Below are 19,757 nucleotides of genomic sequence, written 5' to 3' on the forward strand. Positions count from 1 at the left end.
CCCTATTTCTGCAACTGGACCCCCAGATGTGCAGCAGTTCATTAGAATGTATCTTATTGTTTTTACCCCATCACCAAGTGGCTAACAGTCAGCATGTCCCTGACATGAAGGCTGATCCTCTTTCCTGCCCAGTGTCGCCCCTGGCATATTATCATAGGTTGCTAAACTCCAGACCTGGGGTTGCACTGGACTTGAACAAAGTAATCACAGTGTCCTGTAGAAGTCACATGATGACAAACAACTGATGGATCTCCAAAACTCAAGAGCTCCCCGCAGTCTTGATTGTAATGGACAGGAGGTCAGGACTGACTAAACAACTTGCTACACGGTTATAGGTTATATAGCAACCTCCAAATTGCCTGATTTGAAAATACATCTCAGGGTACCTTTCTCAAAATCAGTTTTGCAGCTCCAAGAGAATCCCTGAAGCAGGATAGTTTGTAAAGGGCAGAATGAACTTCTGCACAGCGGTGGACTCCCTTAAGCTCGGGTTCATTGTCTGTGCAGTCCTGCAACCTCTGCAGGGGATGCTGTGCGAGAAGTCCTTTTTGTAAACGCCTTAGTCATATTCATGAGGCTTTAATTTGTGAGTGCTCAAGCCCTCAAGACTGCCACACTGTCACCATCTGAATTTTTGGAGGGGCACGTTCAAATCGCAGCCCCCTCAAAGCCTTTCTGACAGTCAGAGTTTGACTCCATGGCACCCTAATTTGAGCCTTTTGGCGTGGGCACTCTCTTGCCATGCCACTAACCCTGCAGTAGCTACAGGAAGCAGAGCGACAGAACAGCCAGAAGGCGACAACAGACACTAAGGGCTCATGTAGGGTCCCATTGTCACATATTTGGATTGCAGAAGATTTAGGAAGGTAAATCTCTTTGTGAAACAATGCCACACATATCCATGACTCTCTTAAAGAACGTGAAATCAAAGACACATGCCAGTGGCATGCCAGTGTGCGTATCTCCCTCTGACAGAATAAGTACTAAAATATAGAGAAACAAGGAGATGAACAGTTAGACATTCTGAGGCAGAGGCTTGATGTTCACTTCTTATCCCAAATGCTGCAAAAAAGTAATGCTATTAAATGAGACTCCAACATAAACGTCAGTGCCTACGAGACTCCCTGAACACAGAGATAACTACCGCTCCCCTCAGATTTTAGAGAGAAATACTAAGTTCTGCAGACAATACACTATGTAGGCAGACTCTACAGAAGTACAGAGCTATCAGAGCAACACCAGATGTCCTAAGTGTTAAACCTCAATTTCTCCTTTTGTTGGGTAGGTGATTTTGCCTTTGGTCACCTGTCCAATTGATGGTGGAGTTTTCTTCCATCTGCATCTAAGAAGGGCCTTGGCAGACATGCACAGCAAGTTTCTTATTGACAGAGGAGCAAGCTGTTTCTCAAGGAGCCTAAAGGTCTCATTGTAGACCATACAGAGCCTCATGCTTCAGTCACCTGCCTCACCTTAGGTTTTACAGCACAGCTACCTGCAAGCATTCCGTCCTGTAGGGCTTTATTATTTCTTTAAACACTGTTACCGTATGAACATGAAATGTCCCCATTTGAAATGCCTCGTTTGTCTGAATACTTAGTCCCCAGTGAGTGGTGCTGTCTTTGGAAGGTTGTGGAGCCTTTAGGAGGCAGAGTCAGGCTGGAAGCAGGGGGTAAATGGGGGAGGGCCTTAAGACTTTACAGCCTGAGCCTGCTTCCTGAATGCTCCATGCTTCTTGTCCACAAACATGTGATCTGAGGAGCATCCACCTCCCGCGGATCTGCCTCCCACCATGCTTCTTCCTTCAAGGTAGACTATATTCTCTAAAAACTTTCAAGCCCAAATAAACCCACAAGTTGCTTCTTGTAAAGTATCTGGTCATAGCAACAGGAGAAGAAACTAGCATACCCACAAGGAGCCCCGTCCTGGCCTTGCCAGTCCAGCGGCAGGCAGATTTGCTGACTTCATTTAAAATCCCCTGAGCACACACAACATTCCTGCTTAACTTAATTTCCCGTGCAGTTTTGCTAAATGGCTCCAACTTTGGACCACCAAAGTATACATCAGACAAAATCATTTTCTCTCCAGTTATGTTTAGAAATGCAAATGAGTTGTTTAAAATATATTACTCGCAGCGAAGTTCTTATTACTGCTCAAACTCAGTGTAGAGAACAGATCGCAAGTGGGCTTTTCCCAGTTGCTTCTCTCATTCTGAATAGGTGTAGATGAAGGAAAAGTGAGCCAGGATGGAGAAGATCAAGTATGATTCAGTCCACCCACCTCTCTGCAACAAGAACCACAATCGACAACTCCAGCTCATATCTGCAGTGACAGTTCTGAGGCAACACTCTTCAATTTCTGCCTTGTGTTGAACTTAAATTCTACTTCCTGCAACTTCCTCTGATTTGTAGACTCCTCCCAAATGCCTCACTTCCTATGATTATCAAAGATGGCCCCCATATTGCTTCGCTATGGATAACAATTTAAAAATTAAATAACCTGAGCTCTTTATAACTATCAGTTACACACAAATATATTTAAAGCATTTTGACTTCATTTATATAGCCCATGAGAATAACTGTCTAGACTTATACCAAATTCAGAAGTTACATGTGAATTGGTTGCCCTGGGAATATCATTTGTGTTTTATACATGGACCCAACACCAGGCAGCTGGGCGAGAGGACCCCTAACAGATAGCCATCCAGGTATCAGAGCAAACAAACCGGGGTTAGTGCCCCTGCTGGCTGAGAAAGCCTGCCTTTACATAGCAAAACCAGATAAAGCAAGGCAGATGGAGATTTCAAAAACGAAGGCAGATTGAAAATCAAAAGGGCAAACTTTCGAAGCTGCAGGCATTGATTTGTAATCAAGCTCTTTTCAGATTACTTTGTGTGTGGGCAGCAATCTATAGCGTACTCAAGGGAGCGTGGCAGAACAGTGGTTTCTTTAAAATGAGGTTTAATGATCCCCCGAGGGTCAGCGAATAATATATGGAGAAGCAGCTCATAAGCTATGAAGCATCATCAAATGCGATGCTGCCTCGTCCCAACCTGAACTTTTCCTGAATGCCAGCATGTGCTTATCAGCACACTTGTTTGTGGCTAGACATGCCCTGTCTTTTTTGTATCTCAGATATATGAGTTACAAAAATACTCTCAGCAAAAGATGGATCATGTAAATGATTTCTTTACGTGGCTCTAAGTACATGAAAAATGGTTCTACATTAAAATTTCATGAAGTCATGGCTCAAATATAAAATTAAAAAAAATACCACAAGATATCCAAGTGCATAAAGAAAACAAGAAAAATAGCAGAGGGTTGTGTGTGTGTGTGTGCGCGCGCGCGAGTGCATGCATATGTGCATACTCACATGCACGGGTGCTCTTGTATGCGTAGGTGCATGTAGGCATGCATGTAGAAGCCAGGGTCTTTTATGGGCCTGGAATGTGCCAAGCAGTCTCGGTCAGCTGACTAGTGAGCCTTAGTTACATTCCTGTCTCTGTCTCCCCAGAACTGGGATTATAGGTGTGCACTGCCACACCTGGCTTTGTGCGTGGTGGTGAGGGGTCCTGAAGGATTGAACTTGGCTCCTTACACTTCCACTGCAAACACTTGACCATTTTGGCTGTCACCCCTGCCTGGAGGAAGAAGTTCTGACTGATGGGGCAATGGTATGGTCTCCTGACAGAAGAGGTGACAGGTAAGAAGACACAGCTCTATTTCTGGCCATGTTGAAGAAGATTCTATCCAGAGACCAAACAATGTAATTACATGCCCTCAAAGACTTAGCTCAATTTAGTAGAAGTTTTGGAACCAGTAATAATGCATCAATTAACAAGATACCAATGAGTCTTCCAAGGAGGTAAGGAGAATGTCTCCTAAAGAATCAGACACAGACACAATCAGTCCCAGAGCTACTGGCACCCATGAAAAGAGTCAGCCACTCCTCCCATTTCCCTCAGCTATGTCCGACACGCAACACTGCAATTAGGGATGTACACTCAAGGCTCAGTCTTCTCGGGTTCAAATCCCGCCTCTGTCTCCTGGGATCTGTAGGACCAGCCTTCCCCTTGATCAGCATGTACTTCCTTTCCCTTATCTCCTAACGGGTTCTGCTGAACATACAGGGTCCATGCAACATGTCCCCTACAGGGTCTGCACATGTGAATGCTTTTCTCTGTCCTTTCGTCTGGGTTTCGTAGCACAGCCCAGTTCCGAGAAGTGTCTAGGGTAAAAGACACAATGAAATTACTTGTTTGAGAGTTTTATATCTATGCTTTTTTTTTCTTTTGTGTTTTGGGGGTGTATGATAATGTGTACACGGGAGTTTGCACGTGGAAACCAGAGGATGACAATGGGTGTCTTTTGTGTTTTGGGGTGTATGATAATGTGTACACGGGAGTTTGCACGTGGAAACCAGAGGATGACAATGGGTGTCTTTTGTGTTTTGGGGGTGTATGATAATGTGTACACGGGAGTTTGCACTTGGAAACCAGAGGATGACAATGGGTGTCTTTTGTGTTTTGGGGTGTATGATAATGTGTACACGGGAGTTTGCACGTGGAAACCAGAGGATGACAATGGGTGTCTTTTGTGTTTTGGGGGTGTATGATAACGTGTACACGGGAGTTTGCACGTGGAAACCAGAGGATGACAATGGGTGTCTTTTGTGTTTTGGGGTGTATGATAATGTGTACACGGGAGTTTGCACGTGGAAACCAGAGGATGACAATGGGTGTCTTTTGTGTTTTGGGGGTGTATGATAATGTGTACACGGGAGTTTGCACGTGGAAACCAGAGGATGACAATGGGTGTCTTTTGTGTTTTGGGGGTGTATGATAACGTGTACACGGGAGTTTGCACGTGGAAACCAGAGGATGACAATGGTGTCTTCCTCGATTGTTCACCACCTGATTTTTTCATGCAAGGTCTTTTACTAAAACTGTGAGCTGCCTTTCTGGGAGTCCTCATGCTTTCCAGACAAGGCCTTTACCTTCCCAAGCATGAAGTTTTACCTTCTTCTAACACAGAACAGCTAATTGTATTTAGTGCAGTTTCCAAGAGAAAGAGGGGAGAAAAAAGTGTGCCTGAAAAAGCAAACTGGTGTCTCCTTCATAAAGCTAGCCACCAGTCATCCTAGAGACAAAGTGTTTTCTCAATCCCCGCTCTGCAACCCCAAAATCTCAAAGCATGCCAACCTTCTATGAAGTCCGCGGCTGTGTAAGGACGCTGGTGTGGGCTGCTCTCCACGGGGCTGTTCAGACTCTCCAGGGCCGATTCGACCGCTTCCACCAACTCATCGCGCTTGTCCTTCCTGACCGGCTTCTCCTCAGGGTGGCGGGTCAGGCCAGTCTCCAGCTGGTACACTTTCTGTAGGGTGAAGCTATCGAAAGGCACGGCAGCATACTCGGTGGCCAGCTTAACACCTGCATGGACCTCGGCCTTGTCCACCTGCCCGCGCAGGAAGGCCAGCAGATCGGCCTGGGCTCTCGGTGCAGGGTCCCAGCCTGAGCGCAGGCTGGTAGCATCGCTGGCCTGGTCCTGCCCGCTGCGGAGCTGCTCACTGCGTGCCTGCAGTTCATCCTTGAGCTGCGCGATCTGTCGCTTAAGGCTGTTCACGTAGTTGCGATGCTGTTCCTCGCGCTCTTGCAGCACAGCTTGGTAGCCATCTTTGCCCGTGGGGCCATTGGCACGTGGCAGTCCCAGCTGCTCCTGGTCGCCTTTTGGGGTGCAGGCTAACATGTAGAGGACAGAGACGACACAGCAGAGCAGAACTAGCAGAATCACTACCCGAGAAATCCACCCTAGCAGCCCACGACGGACCATCCTCATTCAGGTGCAGGCCATGCGTCCAGCGTGTGCAGCATCCCAGGGCGCCGGGAAGGCCCCACACAAGGGCTTTCCTGGTTAGACCGCAGTGCCTCTGAAGTCCCCTGGACCAATTTCATCCATTTCCTTCTAGAAGGCGGCCTGCCTTTGGAAGTCAAACATTACATAAGACGGCTCTCCTGATTCCAAAAGAATATCTTCTAGGCAGAAACAATCCTCCAAGTTCTTTCATTTGCTCCCATCATAGCCTTCCTGCTGTGCCGAAGACGAGGGGGTCCTGAGGAGACACAAAAGACAGGGGCCCTTAGTGTTTCCATTCACACTGGAACTTCGAGTCAGGACCCGTTTTCACCTGATCCAAGTATGTAGGTAAACAAAATAATCACCCAAGTCAAATATTTAGCTACCGCAAATCATACATTTATTTTAATGCAATTCTTTCATATTTATATAATTTCAACGTTTATGGCTGAGTAAGCAAATGTACATATTACTGAGGGGGCTGCGGTTACCTGACATAATTCAACCTCGGCTGAGTATCTGATCCTGCAGGATGGGAACTCACCTTCCTCATTTTGCAGAATTGATTGGTATTTTGATTCTGTAATCACTGATGCTAAGAAAAGCACTTTGCATAAATATGTAATGAAAAACAGTAGACGTCCATTTAAAGATTTTTCAGAAATTATTGAAAACGCTGCCCTGATCCCAAGTCAACATTTGTTTAGCCATTATTTTATGAAGCTTTAGTGGAAAGCTCACATAGAAATTATTTAAAACAATTATTTCAACACAATCAAATCCAAGATACACTAATTTGATACATTCTGAGGAACAACAGAAGGAAAATACTAGAAGTCTTTGTCTACTATAATCAAGCCATTATGTGTCCACAAGAGTGGAAAATTTTGCATATGCAATAATAAATACACTACCTTTCACAACATCACTCTGGGCTGAGGTGTTCACTGTTGGTGTGTGGTGCAACAGTCTGTGCGGTGCAAAGTGTGCGTGCTTTATCTTGAGAATCAAGGCTTCCACAAAGTCTCCCAGTGCAGCTTGGGTGAGTACTGCAGGAAAAACGTGGATTCACTGGGCATTTGACTTCTAAGTAATTTTGGTCACTGTGTGTTCAGAAACCTTACAGTTGTTGAAATTTTCATGAACCCTACATTCAGTTACATGAAGTGCCTTAAGACACTGAGGGCTCATTCACTTCGGCAATCAATAGGCAATTGGTTGACTATTTATGAAAGATTTATGGAAATTGTTTATGGTAGATATTAAGTGTAAGCATGTTTGTAAATCAAAACACAAAGTGCTTCAAAGGAAACTTGAGAAGACGACCGGGAAGAACTACTAAATGCAAGCAGTACTTCTGTTGAGAATCGAGACTTTTTTTACTTCTATTTTTCAATATGTTGTAATTCTTCATGATGACATGTATTTTAGTGCTAAAAGCAAAACTTTGATGACACTGAATTACTGGCAGCTGACTTTTCTACCGATGCTGTCAAGCAGAAAGATGATGGCAGGCATGGGTGTGTCTTTCCTCTGAGGCATGATCAATGGCCATCAGAATGGACATCGAGTATTCGGGACAGGTAAAGAAGTATCCATCCACAAGTTCAAATATGCAAAAATATGTACTAATGGCAACACAGCTGGAAGGATCTGTGACAGTTATCCAACCAAATGTACAATTATTCCTGCATCCCTTACCACAGAAAGGGATGGGTTAGGAGAACAGAGATGAGATGCTGTCTTTTCAGGACTCAGATTCGTGGCATGCTTCTTCTGCCCAAATGAGGACTCCTGTGTCTTGTTTAGTCATTGGCAAAATTCCTGGAGTGACTACACCCAACACCCAACCTTGTAATAAAGGAGGAGCAAGCCAGACACACCATCTCTATGTCTGCAAGGCCCCCTTTCTCCTCCTTTTCAGACAGCATCTCTTGACATGCTAGTTTTGAACTGTTCTCTCTTTTTAAATCATCCTCATTATTATAACCATAAATTAATTAATGAATCAATAAAAATAGATGAAACAAATATTTTGTTTAGGGATATTTTTCTAAAACCTTTCTGTGTGTATCTTTACACACCACGTCTCCTAAAAATCAAGGAGGACCTGCACTTTGCCATTTTATGAAAATGACATTTTAAGTAATCCCTATAATGATGAAATTATTTTTACAGTATCCTTGCTCAACCTCGGAAATCTAGGGTCTTGGCCAATAACCACATCCTTTCATAGTGTTGTGTGTCCCAGTCTTGAAGAAAGATCCAGACGAATTGCGCCTCCAGATCTCTGGTAGGGAGTGGAGGTTCCAAGTCCCTCTCTGCACCCAGGACATGGTACTGATGCAGGCTCACTGTTCCGAATGCATCGTGCACCTGCTGCTTTGGATGCTCACACCCGGAAGGTCCACTCCCACTGCCCAGGAGACAAGCCTCTTACTAATGTCCCCATTCCACCAAAAATTGTTCATTACACCACTTTCTGTAAGAGTTTACTATATAATGATTTCTCTCTGATATATTCTCTAGTGTTTCTCTGGACCCAAGGAGTCTCTCAGCTATAATTTAGAACAATGCATAGTTATTAGTACCAGGATTAAAATGCAGGCTTGCCCTTGAAAGCCTTTTATGTCCGATGAAAATCTTGGGATTTGTATAATTACTATAATTCTGTGATTAAAACAATCTTGGTTTTGATGTTCAGGCACCTTGCTGTTTTTAATGAAATCTCTCAGACAAGCTCATTACAGCCAAGTATTAAATTATCAGTGAGGACATGTTATCACATTATTCTGCCATTTAAAAGACTTTTATTTTAAATATGTTGTCATTACAGACAAAATAAGAAAATCAAAAAACAAAGTATTGGAGCATTCAACACAATTTATTGTGCTGTGAGAACTAAAGAGATGCAATCATGCTAACAAATTTTAATGGAATAAATGTTATATTTGCATAATGGATTGAAGCCATGTTGGTTTAACTGGAGCCACTCAATAAGACTACAGTTAGGACAATTAAAACTAGGGCAGAGGTGATACACGCCTTTAATCCTAGCATGACAGAGGCAGAGGCAGGCAGATCGCTGAGGTTGACTCCAGCATAGTCTATAGTGAGTTCCAGGACAGCCAGGGCTATGTAGAGAGACCCTGTCTCAAGCAACAACAAAAAAGATTAGCAGAAAATTAAAACTACAGGGTACCTGTTATACTCATAAATCCTTTGCTGACAAGTACCAGAGGTTGTGGTGAGATGACTTAGCAAGTAAAGGCACCTTCCTCCAAGTCTGTCCCTGATTTTAATGCCTAGGACCCATATGATAGAATAAGGAAATCAATTTTCATATATATATATATATATATATATATATATATATATATATATATATATATATATATATATACATATATACATATATATGCATACACAAGTAAACTATGTTTTAGAGTCTAGTTCCTGAGGCTTTGGAACTTTATTAGGTTACTTGAACTCATTCATCAGAGAAAAAGAGGAAAAGGCGGCAACAAAACCAAGATATTTTGTGAAACTAAAGACTTTTTCAGTTTTCATCAACAGGCAAAATAACAGGTTTAGCTGCAGTATTTTCATGCACACTTGATTGGTTTCCTCCAGTCATTCATCTCGTCAACTTTCAGCTCCTCTGCCCACTGTGGCTTTCAGTGTCCTCTATAGTAACACACACATGTGTTCATCACCAGTGTCCTCTATAGTAACACATACATGTGCTCATCACCAGTGTCCTCTATAGTAACACACATGTGCTCATCCCCAGTGTCCTCTATAGTAACACACATGTGCTCATCCCCAGTGTCCTCTATAGTAACACACACATGTGCTCATCACCAGTGTCCTCTATAGTAACACACACATGTGCTCATCACCAGTGTCCTCTATAGTAACACACATGTGCTCATCACCAGTGTCCTCTATAGTAACACACATGTGCTCATCCCCAGTGTCCTCTATAGTAACACACACATGTGCTCATCACCAGTGTCCTCTATAGTAACACACATGTGCTCATCACCAGTGTCCTCTATAGTAACACACATGTGCTCATCCCCAGTGTCCTCTATAGTAACACACACATGTGCTCATCACCAGTGTCCTCTATAGTAACACACACATGTGCTCATCACCAGTGTCCTCTATAGTAACACACACATGTGCTCATCACCAGTGTCCTCTATAGTAACACACACATGTGCTCATCACCAGTGTCCTCTATAGTAACACACACATGTGCTCATCACCAGTGTCCTCTATAGTAACACACACATGTGCTCATCACCAGTGTCCTCTATAGTAACACACATGTGCTCATCACCAGTGTCCTCTATAGTAACACACACATGTGCTCATCACCAGTGTCCTCTATAGTAACACACACATGTGCTCATCACCAGTGTCCTCTATAGTAACACACACATGTGCTGTGCTCATCACCAGTGTCCTCTATAGTAACACACATGTGCTCATCACCAGTGTCCTCTATAGTAACACACATGTGCTCATCACCAGTGTCCTCTATAGTAACACACATATGCTCATCCCCAGTGTCCTCTATAGTAACACACATATGCTCATCCCCAGTGTCCTCTATACTAACACACACATGTGCTCATCACCAGTGTCCTCTATAGTAACACACATGTGCTCATCCCCAGTGTCCTCTATAGTAACACACATGTGCTCATCACCAGTGTCCTCTATAGTAACACACATATGCTCATCCCCAGTGTCCTCTATAGTAACACACATGTGCTCATCACCAGTATCCTCTATAGTAACACACACATGTGCTCATCACCAGTGTCCTCTATAGTAACACACATGTGATCATCACCAGTGTCCTCTATGGTAACACACATGTGTTCATCACCAGTGTCCTCTATAGTAACACACATGTGCTCATCACCAGTGTCCTCTATAGTAACACATACATGTGCTCATCACCAGTGTCCTCTATAGTAACATGCATGTGCTCATCACCAGTGTCCTCTATAGTAACACACACATGTGCTCATCCCCAGTGTCCTCTATAGTAACACACACATGTGCTCATCCCCAGTGTCCTCTATAGTAACACACACATGTGCTCATCACCAGTGTCCCCTATAGTAACACACATGTGCTCATCCCCAGTGTCCTCTATAGTAACACACACATGTGCTCATCACCAGTGTCCTCTATAGTAACACACATGTGCTCATCCCCAGTGTCCTCTATAGTAACACACATGTGCTCATCACCAGTGTCCTCTATAGTAACACACACATGTGCTCATCACCAGTGTCCCCTATAGTACACACACATGTGCTCATCACCAGTGTCCTCTATAGTAACACACATGTGCTCATCACCAGTGTCCTCTATAGTAACACACACATGTGCTGTGCTCATCACCAGTGTCCTCTATAGTAACACACATGTGCTCATCACCAGTGTCCTCTATAGTAACACACATGTGCTCATCATCAGTGTCCTCTATAGTAACACACACATGTGCTCATCACCAGTGTCCTCTACAGTAACACACATGTGCTCATCACCAGTGTCCTCTATAGTAACACACATATGCTCATCCCCAGTGTCCTCTATAGTAACACACATATGCTCATCCCCAGTGTCCTCTATAGTAACACACACATGTGCTCATCACCAGTGTCCTCTATAGTAACACACATATGCTCATCACCAGTGTCCTCTATAGTAACACACATGTGTTCATCCCCAGTGTCCTCTATAGTAACACACATATGCTCATCCCCAGTGTCCTCTATAGTAACACATACATGTGCTCATCACCAGTGTCCTCTATAGTAACACACACATGTGCTCATCACCAGTGTCCTATATAATAACACACATGTGCTCATCCCCAGTGTCCTCTATAGTAACACACATGTGCTCATCACCAGTGTCCTCTATAGTAACACACACATGTGTTCATCCCCAGTGTCCTCTATAGTAACACACATGTGCTCATCACCAGTGTCCTCTATAGTAACACATACATGTGCTCATCACCAGTGTCCTCTATAGTAACATGCATGTGCTCATCACAAGTGTCCTCTATAGTAACACACACATGTGCTCATCACCAGTGTCCTCTATAGTAACACACATGTGCTCATCCCCAGTGTCCTCTATAGTAACACACATGTGCTCATCACCAGTGTCCTCTATAGTAACACACATGTGCTCATCACCAGTGTCCTCTATAGTAACACATACATGTGCTCATCACCAGTGTCCTCTATAGTAACACACATGTGCTCATCCCCAGTGTCCTCTATAGTAACACACACATGTGCTCATCACCAGTGTCCTCTATAGTAACACACATGTGTTCATCACCAGTGTCCTCTATAGTAACACATACATGTGCTCATCACCAGTGTCCTCTATAGTAACACACATGTGCTCATCCCCAGTGTCCTCTATAGTAACACACATGTGCTCATCACCAGTGTCCTCTATAGTAACACACACATGTGCTCATCACCAGTGTCCTCTATAGTAACACACATGTGCTCATCACCAGTGTCCTCTATAGTAACACACACATGTGCTGTGCTCATCACCAGTGTCCTCTATAGTAACACACATGTGCTCATCACCAGTGTCCTCTATAGTAACACACACATGTGCTCATCACCAGTGTCCTCTATAGTAACACATACATGTGCTGTGCTCATCACCAGTGTCCTCTATAGTAACACACATGTGCTCATCACCAGTGTCCTCTATAGTAACACACACATGTGCTCATCACCAGTGTCCTCTAAAGTAACACACATGTGCTCATCCCCAGTGTCCTCTATAGTAACACACATATGTGCTCATCACCAGTGTCCTCTATAGTAACACACATGTGCTCATCACCAGTGTCCTCTATAGTAACACACATGTGCTCATCACCAGTGTCCTCTATAGTAACACACATATGTGCTCATCCCCAGTGTCCTCTATAGTAACACACATGTGCTCATCCCCAGTGTCCTCTATAGTAACACACACATGTGCTCATCCCCAGTGTCCTCAATAGGAACACACATATGCTCATCCCCAGTGTCCTCTATAGTAACACACATGTGCTCATCACCAGTGTCCTCTATAGTAACACACATATGTTCATCCCCAGTGTCCTCTATAGTAACACACATATGTGCTCATCACCAGTGTCCTCTATAGTAACACACATGTGCTCATCACCAGTGTCCTCTATAGTAACACACATGTGCTCATCACCAGTGTCCTCTATAGTAACACACATGTGCTCATCACCAGTGTCCTCTATAGTACACACATGTGCTCATCACCAGTGTCCTCTATAGTAACACACATGTGCTCATCACCAGTGTCCTTTATAGTAACACACACATGTGCTCATCCCCAGTGTCCTCTATAGTAACACACACATGTGCTCATCACCAGTGTCCTCTATAGTAACACACATGTGCTCATCCCCAGTGTCCTCTATAGTAACACACACATGTGCTCATCACCAGTGTCCTCTATAGTAACACACATGTGCTCATCACCAGTGTCCTCTATAGTAACACACACATGTGCTCATCACCAGTGTCCTCTATAGTAACACACATGTGCTCATCACCAGTGTCCTCTATAGTAACACACATGTGCTCATCCCCAGTGTCCTCTATAGTAACACACATGTGCTCATCCCCAGTGTCCTCTATAGTAACACACATGTGCTCATCACCAGTGTCCTCTATAGTAACACACACATGTGCTCATCACCAGTGTCCTATATAGTAACACACATGTGCTCATCCCCAGTGTCCTCTATAGTAACACACACATGTGCTCATCCCCAGTGTCCTCTGTAGTAACACACACATGTGCTCATCCCCAGTGTCCTCTATAGTAACACACACATGTGCTCATCACCAGTGTCCTATATAGTAACACACATGTGCTCATCCCCAGTGTCCTCTATAGTAACACATACATGTGCTCATCCCCAGTGTCCTCTGTAGTAACACACACATGTGCTCATCCCCAGTGTCCTCTATAGTAACACACACATGTGCTCATCCCCAGTGTCCTCTGTAGTAACACACACATGTGCTCATCCCCAGTGTCCTCTATAGTAACACACACATGTGCTCATCAACAGTGTCGTCTATAGTAACACACACATGTGTTCATCCCCAGTGTCCTCTATAGTAACACACACATGTGCTCATCACCAGTGTCCTCTATGGTAACACACATGTGCTCATCCCCAGTGTCCCCTATAGTAACACACATATGTGTTCATCCCCACTGTACTCTATAGTAACACACACATGTGCTCATCACCAGTGTCCTCTGTAGTAACACACACATGTGCTCATCACCAGTGTCCTCTATAGTAACACATACATGTGCTCATCACCAGTGTCCTCTATAGTAACACACATATGCTCATCCTCAGTGTCCTCTATAGTAACACACATGTGCTCATCACCAGTGTTCTCTATAGTATCACACATGTGCTCATCCCCAGTGTCCTCTATAGTAACACACATGTGCTCATCACCAGTGTCCTCTATAGTAACACACACATGTGCTCATCCCCAGTGTCCTCTATAGTAACACACACATGTGCTCATCCCCAGTGTCCTCTATAGTAACACACATGTGCTCATCACCAGTGTCCTCTATAGTAACACACATGTGCTCATCCTCAGTGTCCTCTATAGTAACACACACATGTGCTCATCCCCAGTGTCCTCTATAGTAACACACACATGTGCTCATCCCCTGTGTCCTCTATAGTAACACACATGTGCTCATCCCCAGTGTCCTCTATAGTAACACACATGTGCTCATCCCCAGTGTCCTCTATAGTAACACACACATGTGCTCATCACCAGTGTCCTCTATAGTAACACACATGTGCTCATCACCAGTGTCCTCTATAGTAACACACATATGCTCATCACCAGTGTCCTCTATAGTAACACACATGTGTTCATCCCCAGTGTCCTCTATAGTAACACACATATGCTCATCACCAGTGTCCTCTATAGTAACACACATGTGCTCATCCCCAGTGTCCTCTATAGTAACACACACATGTGCTCATCACCAGTGTCCTCTATAGTAACACACATGTGCTCATCCCCAGTGTCCTCTATAGTAACACACACATGTGTTCATCCCCAGTGTCCTCTATAGTAACACACATGTGATCATCACCAGTGTCCTCTATAGTAACACACATGTGCTCATCCCCAGTGTCCTCTATAGTAACACACATATGCTCATCACCAGTGTCCTCTATAGTAACACACACATGTGCTCATCCCCAGTGTCCTCTATAGTAACACACATGTGCTCATCACAACTGTCCTCTATAGTAACACACATGTGCTCATCACCAGTGTCCTCTATAGTAACACACATGTGCTCATCCCCAGTGTCCTCTATAGTAACACACATGTGCTCATCCCCAGTGTCCTCTATAGTAACACACATGTGCTCATCCCCAGTGTCCTCTATAGTAACACACATGTGCTCATCCCCAGTGTCCTCTATAATAACACATACATGTGCTCATCCCCAGTGTCCTCTATAGTAACACACATGTGCTCATCACCAGTGTCCTCTATAGTAACACACATGTGTTCATCACCAGTGTCCTCTATAGTAACACACACATATGCTCATCCCCAGTGTCCTCTATAGTAACACATACATGTGTTCATCACCAGTGTCCTCTATAGTAACACACATGTGCTCATCCCCAGTGTCCTCTATAGTAACACACACATGTGCTCATCACCAGTGTCCTCTATAGTAACACACACATGTGCTCATCCCCAGTGTCCTCTATAGTAACACACACATGTGCTCATCACCAGTGTCCTCTATAGTAACACACATGTGCTCATCCCCAGTGTCCTCTATAGTAACACACATGTGCTCATCCCCAGTGTCCTCTATAGTAACACACACATGTGCTCATCAACAGTGTCGTCTATAGTAACACACACATGTGTTCATCCCCAGTGTCCTCTATAGTAACACACATGTGATCATCACCAGTGTCCTCTATAGTAACACACATGTGCTCATCACCAGTGTCCTCTATAGTAACACACACATGTGCTCATCACCAGTGTCCTCTATGGTAACACACATGTGCTCATCACCAGTGTCCTCTGTAGTAACACACATGTGCTCATCCCCAGTGTCCTCTGTAGTAACACACACATGTGCTCATCACCAGTGTCCTCTATAGTAACATACACATGTGCTCATCCCCAGTGTCCTCTATAGTAACACACATGTGCTCATTCCCAGTGTCCCCTATAGTAACACACACATGTGTTCATCCCCATTGTCCTCTATAGTAACACACACATGTGCTCATCACCAGTGTCCTCTATAGTAACACACATGTGCTCATCACCAGTGTCCTCTATAGTAACACATACATGTGCTCATCACCAGTGTCCTCTATAGTAACGCACATATGCTCATCCTCAGTGTCCTCTATAGTAACACACATGTGCTCATCACCAGTGTCCTCTATAGTATCACACATGTGCTCATCCCCAGTGTCCTCTATAGTAACACACATGTGCTCATCACCAGTGTCCTCTATAGTAACACACACATGTGCTCATCCCCAGTGTCCTCTATAGTAACACACATGTGCTCATCCCCAGTGTCCTCTATAGTAACACACATGTGCTCATCACCAGTGTCCTATATAATAACACACATGTGCTCATCCTCAGTGTCCTCTATAGTAACACACACATGTGCTCATCCCCAGTGTCCTCTATAGTAACACACACATGTGCTCATCCCCAGTGTCCTCTATAGTAACACACATGTGCTCATCCCCAGTGTCCTCTATAGTAACACACATGTGCTCATCCCCAGTGTCCTCTATAGTAACACACACATGTGCTCATCCCCAGTGTCCTCTATAGTAACACACATGTGCTCATCCCCAGTGTCCTCTATATTAACACACATATGCTCATCACCAGTGTCCTCTATAGTAACACACACATGTGCTCATCCCCAGTGTCCTCTATAGTAACACACATGTGCTCATCCCCAGTGTCCTCTATAGTAACACACATATGCTCATCACCAGTGTCCTCTATAGTAACACACACATGTGCTCATCCCCAGTGTCCTCTATAGTAACACACATGTGCTCATCCCCAGTGTCCTCTATAGTAACACACATGTGCTCATCCCCAGTGTCCTCTATAGTAACACACATGTGCTCATCACCAGTGTCCTCTATAGTAACACACATGTGCTCATCCCCAGTGTCCTCTATAGTAACACACATGTGCTCATCCCCAGTGTCCTCTATAGTAACACATACATGTGCTCATCCCCAGTGTCCTCTATAGCAACACACACATGTGCTCATCTCCAGTGTCTTCTATAGTAACACACACATGTGCTCATCACCAGTGTCCTCTATAGTAACACACATGTGCTCATCACCAGTGTCCTCTATAGTAACACACATGTGCTCATCACCAGTGTCCTCTATAGTAACACATACATGTGCTCATCACCAGTGTCCTCTATAGTAACACACATGTGCTCATCACCAGTGTCCTCTATAGTAACACACATATGCTCATCCCCAGTGTCCTCTATAGTAACACATACATGTGCTCATCACCAGTGTCCTCTATAGTAACAAACACATGTGATCATCACCAGTGTCCTCTATAGTAACACACACATGTGCTCATCTCCAGTGTCTTCTATAGTAACACACACATGTGCTCATCACCAGTGTCCTCTATAGTAACACACACACATATGCTCATCCCCAGTGTCCTCTATAGTAACACACACATGTGCTCATCACCAGTGTCCTCTATAGTAACACACACATGTGCTCATCCCCAGTGTCCTCTATAGTAACACACATGTGCTCATCACCAGTGTCCTCTATAGTAACACACATGTGCTCATCACCAATGTCCTCTATAGTAACACACATGTGCTCATCACCTGTGTCCTCTATAGTAACACACACATGTGCTCATCACCAGTGTCCTCTATAGTAACACACATGTGCTCATCCCCAGTGTCCTCTATAGTAACACACATGTGCTCATCCCCAGTGTCCTCTATAGTAACACACACATGTGCTCATCCCCAGTGTCCTCTATAGTAACACACATATGCTCATCCTCAGTGTCCTCTATAGTAACACACATGTGATCATCACCAGTGTCCTCTATAGTAACACACACATGTTCTCATCACCAGTGTCCTCTATAGTAACACACACATGTGCTCATCCCCAGTGTCCTCTATAGTAACACACACATGTGCTCATCCCCAGTGTCCTCTATAGTAACACACATGTGCTCATCCCCAGTGTCCTCTATAGTAACACACATGTGCTCATCACCAGTGTCCTCTATAGTAACACACACATGTGCTCATCACCAGTGTCCTCTATAGTAACACACATGTGCTCATCACCAGTGTCCTCTATAGTATCACACATGTGCTCATCCCCAGTGTCCTCTATAGTAACACACATGTGCTCATCACCAGTGTCCTCTATAGTAACACACACATGTGCTCATCCCCAGTGTCCTCTATAGTAACACACAAGTGCTCATCCCCAGTGTCCTCTATAGTAACACACACATGTGCTCATCCCCAGTGTCCTCTATAGTAACACACACACATGTGCTCTTTCCTTCTCTCCCTCTTCATCAAAACCTCTATACATGGCTATGCTACCAAAATTAATGTACAGATTCAATTTCTATCTATTCAAATGACATTTCTCATAGAATCAGTGTGGGGGAGGGGAACTTCTTAAACTTCGTAACGGAACACAGAGATCACAGATGGCCAGGGAATCCCATGCAAAAAGAATGGTGCCAGAGTTAGCAGAACATGTAGCTTCAAACTATAGCATAGAGTCATCATGACAACGAGAGCCTGATGCTGTCATAAGCACAGACCTGCAGACCGTGGAACGCTAATTGGACCCAGAAATGAGCCCTCATATCTACGGATACCAAATTTTTAGCAAAATTGTCACTGGAAACACCCATCTTATTTAATAAATGATGCTTTAAAAACCAGATACTAACATGAAGAGGAAAGATGGTATCAGTATGGTATCTCTCACCTATCTGATGGAGGAAGGTCATTGGCTAATAAAGAAACTGCTTGGCCCTGATAGGTTAGAACATAGGTGGGTGGAGTAAACAGAACAGAATCCTGGGAGGAAGAGGAAATGAGCTCAGACTCGATAGCTCTCCTCTCTGGGGCAGACGCAATGAAGCTCCGACCCAGGATGGACGTAGGCTAGAATCTTTCCAGTAAGCACACCTTGGAGTGCTACACACATTATTAGAAATGGGCTAGTCCAGGTGCGAGAGTTAGCCGAGAAGAGGCTAGATATAATGGGCCAAGCAGTGTTTAAAAGAATACAAGTTATGTGTTTTTATTTCGGGTAAAGCTAGCCTGTGGCGGGAGCTGGGTGGCGGAATGCAACCCGCAGCTCCACACAACACCTATCCAAAAAAATTAACATGGACATTAAATTTAAGTGAACAAACATTAAATTAAAACTTGAAATGCTGAACTCACTAGAAATAAACATAGAAAACAAAGCCCAGGGATAGGCAAAAACTTCTTGGATACAATCCTAAAAGCCCAAAAATAGCCTCCGGAATTGACAACTATTATTATATGAACTAAGAGACCTCACAGCAAAGGAACTTCTCAGCAGACTGAACAGACTATAGAATGGAAGAGCAGACATTTAGGAAGAAAAAACAGGTTTCCAAAAACTTCTACCAACGAACTGGCTATGTTTTTCTTTGCAAAATGTTGGCAGCGGACAATGCATCA

The 19,757-nt window shown here is 44.1% G+C and overlaps 1 protein-coding gene across 8 annotated transcripts in view; it reads right to left on the bottom strand.

The window, feature by feature from the left end:
- Csgalnact1 (chondroitin sulfate N-acetylgalactosaminyltransferase 1) overlaps positions 1-19,757 on the bottom strand; it is a 329,616-nt gene that overhangs the window by 82,634 nt on the left and 227,225 nt on the right. For all 8 annotated transcript variants that reach the window (XR_012911873.1, XR_012911872.1, XM_075986922.1 and 5 more), the window contains one exon: positions 5,198-6,105. Coding sequence is in view for 6 of the 8 variants with exons in the window: in XM_075986922.1 (XP_075843037.1) it covers positions 5,198-5,831 (634 nt within the window). In the remaining 2 variants the exon portion in view is untranslated. The remainder of the gene's footprint in view (positions 1-5,197; positions 6,106-19,757) is intronic.

This window comes from Microtus pennsylvanicus, chromosome 9 (assembly GCF_037038515.1).
Source record: "Microtus pennsylvanicus isolate mMicPen1 chromosome 9, mMicPen1.hap1, whole genome shotgun sequence".
NCBI classification, from domain to species: domain Eukaryota; kingdom Metazoa; phylum Chordata; class Mammalia; order Rodentia; family Cricetidae; genus Microtus; species Microtus pennsylvanicus.